At 55.9% G+C, this 6,006-nt stretch overlaps 1 protein-coding gene across 1 annotated transcript; it reads left to right on the top strand.

The window, feature by feature from the left end:
• Positions 1–1,025: 1,025 nt before the first annotated feature.
• CTSF (cathepsin F) lies at positions 1,026–5,922 on the top strand. Its single transcript, XM_036258414.1, has 14 exons — positions 1,026–1,318; positions 1,501–1,599; positions 1,869–1,953; positions 2,042–2,103; positions 2,232–2,307; positions 2,868–2,981; positions 3,105–3,250; positions 3,339–3,435; positions 3,515–3,595; positions 4,416–4,535; positions 4,604–4,668; positions 4,766–4,856; positions 5,225–5,283; positions 5,367–5,922. Exons 1-14 carry the CDS (start codon positions 1,106–1,108, stop codon positions 5,439–5,441), a joined length of 1,383 nt encoding a protein of 460 aa, XP_036114307.1. The 5' UTR covers positions 1,026–1,105; the 3' UTR covers positions 5,442–5,922.
• The last annotated feature ends 84 nt before the right edge of the window (positions 5,923–6,006 follow it).

The raw sequence follows: 6,006 nt of genomic DNA, 5'->3' as shown, positions 1-6,006 counted from the left end.
GCAAGGTAGTTTTATTTACTTGCAGCAAGTAAAGAAGACGGAATTCATACCCAAAGCTCTGTCTCTGGGAAACTTAGCCATTGCTTACATACACTATTTGGTCAGTTACTTGTTGATTTCAGTTGGCTACACTTACTGTATTGGGTTCCTGTCAAGCTCATTCTTTTTCTAGCTGGTCTGAAAATACTGCTACATTTTAAGATATGTTTTTATTAATTTTTATAGAGAGAGAAGTGAGAGAGATAGAAACATCAATGTGAGAAACACTGATTGGCTGCATCAACCCACAACCCAGACATGTGCCCTGATGGGGAATGGAACTGTGACTTCTTAGTCCATGGGATGACACTCAGAACACTAAGCCACACAGGCCAGGCCTGTGCCACATTTTAACATCTAGCAAGAATAACATTTAGTAAGAATGGCCCAGACCTTGAGACCCTTGTCCAATCTAACACCTCCTCTTGCTAGGCGCTAAGAACTGGATACTTTATGGTACTGTGTGACCCTCACAACAGCCTGAGGAACTGCCAGTCCAGGGAATGTTAACTGCCATTTTTCTAATGAGAAGAGAGGCCTCAAAGAGGAATGGAGCTGTATATTCAGGCTCTGAGGCCAACTTCCTGGGTTCAAGCCCAGCTCCATCAGGTATCCGATGTTTGGTAAACTGCTTCATCTCTCTAGGCCTCTATTCCCTTAGTCATTAAATTGGGATCCCATCTATTTCACAGGATTGCTACCACGATTATATATAAACCTATAACAAGCATGCAATAAATGTTAGTTATTTATTTTTATTTTCAGGCTAGCTCCAGAGACCTAAAAGGATTATCTCCAGACTGGGGCTCCAGCCACGTGCACGCAGATGTGGATTGTGCAAGAACGCGCCGGTCCACACGGAGCCAGAGCGACCTGCTTTGCCAGCACGCCCCACGTGCCTCACGTAAACAAGAGAACGCGCAGGCGCCCGTGGCGGACGCCCATTGGCGGATGCCCCGCCGCCCGGAGCAGGGGAGGGACCCAGGCGCCTCTGGCCGCAGGCTGCTCCGCCGCGTCGGTTGGTCCGAGCTGTCCGTGTGTTCGGGCCGCCGGCTTCGTCCTCCCGATGGCGTCCTGGATGCCCCTGCTGTGGTTGCTGGGGCTACTGCCGGGCGCTACCTCCGCCCCGCCCCGCCGAGCCCCCGGCGCTCAGGCCTGGGAGCCTGCGTCCCCAGAGCTGCTGCTGCGGCCCGCCCGCTTCGCCCTGGAGCTGTACAACCGCGACCTGGCTGCCGGGGCGCGGGCGGTGCTGCGGTCCGTGAGCGGTCGTGTCCGCCGAGTGAGGACGCGGCGGGGGCGGGGGCGCGGGGCCTAGACTTAGGGTGGGGCACTGGACGGCTGGGGCACCTCTGGGGACTGGGAAGGGGGAGGGGTGCGGTGGGGCTGTGGGACCAAAGAAGAACGGGCTGAGGAGGGAGTGGCTATGCCAGCCTCACCCACTCCACCCGCCTCTCCAACCAGGCGGGCCTGGGGTCGCTATACTCCCTGAAAATGACACTGGAGGAGTCACCCTGCGACAACCCCAAGGTGTGCCAGCTCCCTGTTTCTGACACACCGCAGGTGAGTGATGGGGCTCCCTCAATTCCCAGCTCCTGTGCTGACTCTGGCTGCAGTTGGGAAGATGGGTCAAGCCAAAAAGAAGGGATCTGAGGCAACAGTTACCCAGGTCACTTGGCCAGAGACCATGCTATAAAAGGGGTGTCAAGGTGTTGGTGGTGCCTTACTCTCCACTGTGGGGGTGATTGCCTTGGGGGTGGTCCTTATTTGAGGAGCCTCCAGCGCCATCTAGCCAAGGGCCCAGCCTGGCTTCCTCCTCTCCCCCCCCCCAGCTCTGCAGCTTTGAAGTTCTCTATGAGCTAGAAAAACACACGCTGCTGAGCTGGAACTGTGACACGGTGGATACCGAGATTAAAGGTGCTGGGGTAGCCCAAGGATGCTGGGATAGCATGGATCAGACTTTATTCAGGGTTCAGCTTGATTTCTTTGTTCCAACCCTATCCAGGTGACAAAAACGACACTCTCAGTTCATTCCTTCCATTGTTGAAGGAAGACCCCCTGTCCCAGGTGAGGAGCCCTTCTCTCTCTGGGGATCTGGTTGCTGCCTTATGTCCCCTCTTTTCCCCTCACCCTGGCCTGGGATTCCCTGGTCAGTCTGAGAAGGTCTCCTTGTAAAGATCTCTCTGCCTTACCAGGACTTGTCTGTGAAAATGGCTTCGATCTTCAAACAGTTTGTTACCACCTATAACCGGACGTATGAATCAGAGGAAGGTGAGGGCCCAGCCTGGGCTGTACCTGTCCCAATCAGAGCAGGCCTTTCCCCAATTTGGCACCTTGGTGTTGGGAGGAGAAGGGCAGAAGAGGTTGTGCATCCTTTCAAGGACCTCTAAATCCTCAAGTTCTTGCTCAGCATCCCTGGACTGGGCAGGCACCTCAGTGACCTGGCCTCTGCTCCCATCTGATTTGCCTGGTCAAAAGCTGTGGGCCTCCATTATTCTGGGCAGAGGCCAGATTTTCTCTGCTGGAAGCCCACTGACATGGTGGCCTTTCCCCATTATCTCCTGTCTGGGGATGCTCTTTGGAGCCCATTCTGGTTCTGCCTTCACATCTGGGAAGTCATCACCACAGTTTGGCCCCCAAAGTTGATTACACTGTCCACTCTTATCACTTGTAGGTCTGGCCCCCCCACCCGTACCTGCCCCAGGGTTCTGTCCTTCTTGAGCTTACAGAGCCCACGTACTCCCCAGGGAAACCTCTGTTAGCCCCAAATCCCCCTCCTTTGTGATCTACCTTGGGTCTGAGCCCTTCTTCCCCTGCTCCTTGGTCCTCAGAAGCTCAGTGGCGCATGTCCATCTTTATCAATAACATGGTACGAGCTGAGAAGATCCAGGCCCTGGACCGCGGCACAGCTCAGTATGGAGTCACCAAGTTCAGTGACCTCACAGGTAGGGGTGGTGGCCAGAGCCATCATGGAGCTTAGAAGAGACAGGACCTGTTCCCAAGGCCCTGATCAGGACTGGCTTAGTAAATTCCCCCACACCCCATCCTCTGCCCACCTCTGCCCACAGAGGAGGAGTTCCACGCCATCTACCTGAATTCCCTCCTAAAAGAGGAGGTTGGCAAGAAGATGTACCCAGTTAAGTCTATTGGCGACGACGCTCCACCTGAATGGGACTGGAGGAAGAAGGGGGCTGTCACCAAAGTCAAGAACCAGGTTGGACCCCTTAGAAGTGATGGTGGGACATGAAGATTGCCCTGGGGTTGGGAAGGGACCCAGTCCTGACTCTGCCCATCTCTTGTAGGGCATGTGTGGCTCCTGCTGGGCCTTCTCAGTTACAGGCAACGTGGAGGGCCAGTGGTTCCTGAAACAAGGGGACCTGCTCTCCCTCTCTGAGCAGGGTGAGCATCCCGCTCTACCCTCCTATCCCTATCCCAGCCCCTCCTGGGGGCTCCTTGGGACCAGCCTTCTGTCTCCTAGAGCTCGTGGATTGTGACAAAGTGGACAAGGCCTGCATGGGCGGCTTGCCCTCCAACGCCTATTCAGCTATAAAGACTCTGGGTATGCATTAATGGGGTCGGGGGGGGCAGTGGGAGCCACTGCTCCCTCCACAGGAAGTCACTCTGTGAGGTGGGAGAGACATGAGCATGGGAGTCACGTGAACTGGGTTTAAGTTTTTGTACTGACCCTTCTGGTTGAAGTCCTTGGGCAGTGAGCTCTTTCAGAGCCTCACTTGCCTCATCTGTGAAACGGGGCTCATGCCCACCTCGTAGGATTGCTTTGAGTATCAAGTGAGGAAATATGTGTAAAGTTCCTGGCACATAACAGAATCTCGGCATTTTTGCTGCTTGGAGATCTGTATTTCTAGATGTTGCTAAACCAGGTAGTAACACCACACCCTTGAGGGAGGTGTTGAATTAAATTCAGTTAAGCAGTGGGCCGCAGAGGCAGAAGCACGACGGGCTGAGGGACTGAGGTGGCTGTATATAGACTGGTCTGGGAGCCTGGTGGGGTCGGGCCAGACTGGGAGCCACACATGCCCTACAAGAGATGTACAGAGTCGGGGCCGGGTCCTGTCAGAGCAGGACAGGCAAGCCAAGGTCTGAGGAAAGCAGGGACAGCGAGGAGTCAGAAGTCGGGAGCTGAGTTCCATCTGCCACATTTCTCGGTGGTGGTTACTCCCTCAACCCCCTGAGCCTCAGTTGTGCCATCTCTAGAATGAGGCTGTTCCTCAGAGGGCATGGCCTGTGACCTGGGGTGGCTGAGGAATGTGAGGCTTTGTGTATAAGGGGCTTAGCACAGCCTCCGGGTAGAAGACGAGAGTATGGCAAGCAGGGTCTGCCTTTCCTCTACTCCCCCACCTACCCTCCACATCCCCCAGGAGGGCTAGAGACAGAGGATGACTACAGCTACAGTGGCCACTTACAGACCTGCAGCTTCTCTGAAAAGAAGGTCAAGGTTTACATCAACGACTCAGTGGAGCTAAGCCAGAATGAACAAGGTGAGTGAGGAGTGGGGAGGGGACAGGCCACACGGGGCTGGGGCCTGATGCTGCCCCTCCCGTCTCAGAGCTGGCGGCCTGGCTGGCCAAGAATGGTCCCATCTCCGTTGCCATCAACGCCTTTGGCATGCAGGTAAGGCCCCAGCCCCGCTGCCCCTGCTCCATTTCTCTCTGACTCCTCCCCACTTCTCCTTGGAGTTGGCCCCCTACTGCTTCTTCTCCCTCCCCAGTTCTACCGCCATGGGATCTCCCGCCCACTGCGGCCTCTCTGCAGCCCTTGGCTCATTGACCACGCTGTGCTGCTTGTGGGCTATGGCAACCGTGAGTTCTGCTGACCTCTCTGCCCACCCATCCCAGGCCACAGGCAGAGGCTGAACCACAGCATCTCAGGACCACTGGGGGGAAATCTGGGGAAAGCCTAAGAACCCTGTCCTCACCCCTGTCTCCAGCTGTGGGCCAGGTGGGGTCATCCATCCCCTCTGAGGATGGGAAAGCTGAGGAGGGGCATAGATAGGTACCCTTCCCGAACCCCAGACAGAGCCCCACCAGGTTTCCAGGAGGGTGGTAGGTGGGCCTCTTTTTTTCCTGCAGTTTTCCTAGTACCTGTCACACAGTAGGCCCACAGCAGATATTTGAAGAGTGCAGAGTGCTTGGGGCCCTGACTCCCTGCACTCCCCCCTGCTTCCCAGGCTCTGATGTTCCCTTCTGGGCCATCAAGAACAGCTGGGGCACTGACTGGGGCGAGGAGGTGAGTCTTGCCACTAAGCCCCGGACCCTCCAGCCCCCACCCTGCCCTTGTGCTCTCACCAACCACCCCTCCTCCTCTGTCAGGGTTACTACTACTTGCATCGTGGGTCTGGGGCCTGTGGTGTGAACATCATGGCCAGCTCGGCGGTGGTGAACTGAGGAGAACCAGCTCAGAACCTGGTATTGACCAGAGCGGCCCCTCCCCCAGTCTGACCTGCATTTCCAGGCCCCTCCCCAGGAGGCACAGCTGGCTGAGGGATGGGTGCCTGGTACCTCAGGGTGAGCAAAGGGCACTGGGCTAGCAGTACAGACCCTCCCTCCCTCCACCCCACTCCCACTCTGGAGTTCCCCACCTGCACCTTTGTTAAGTTGTGGTAGCTAGGAGGATCTTGGGGTGAAGGATGATGTCTTCGCCGAAGCTGGGGCAAGAATCCTGAGCTCGGACAAGGAGCAGGTGGGAAGCAGATATTCTGGTCTTAAATCCAGCTTGTACTCAGCAGGCTCTGGCTTCATGACCCGGCTTTTCTCTGTCTGATGCTATAAATTCTGGTCCCCCTTGGATGTGGAAGTGTCCCCTTCCATGTCTAACTGTTGTAGCCACCCTTTTCTAACAGGAATAAAGAGGTGTCCTCAGCTCCAATGTGGTGTGAATACTCAGTCCCTGAGGACAAGAAAGGGTAGTGGGGACCCCTGGAGGGTTAAGGTCAGGCAGCTGGTCCTGCCC

The sequence above is a fragment of the Molossus molossus genome, unplaced genomic scaffold, assembly GCF_014108415.1.
Source record: "Molossus molossus isolate mMolMol1 unplaced genomic scaffold, mMolMol1.p scaffold_m16_p_13, whole genome shotgun sequence".
Lineage (NCBI taxonomy): Eukaryota > Metazoa > Chordata > Mammalia > Chiroptera > Molossidae > Molossus > Molossus molossus.
This window is presented reverse-complemented; position numbering and strand designations above follow the sequence as displayed.

Coding starts and splice junctions, on each gene's coding strand:
- CTSF (XM_036258414.1), top strand. CDS start 1,106: ATGGCGTCCTGGATGCCCCTGCTGTGGTTGCTGGGGCTACTGCCGGGC. Junction 2,982..3,104: donor CAAGTTCAGTGACCTCACAG/GTAGGGGTGGTG, acceptor CTCTGCCCACAG/AGGAGGAGTTCCACGCCATC. Junction 3,251..3,338: donor TCACCAAAGTCAAGAACCAG/GTTGGACCCCTT, acceptor CATCTCTTGTAG/GGCATGTGTGGCTCCTGCTG.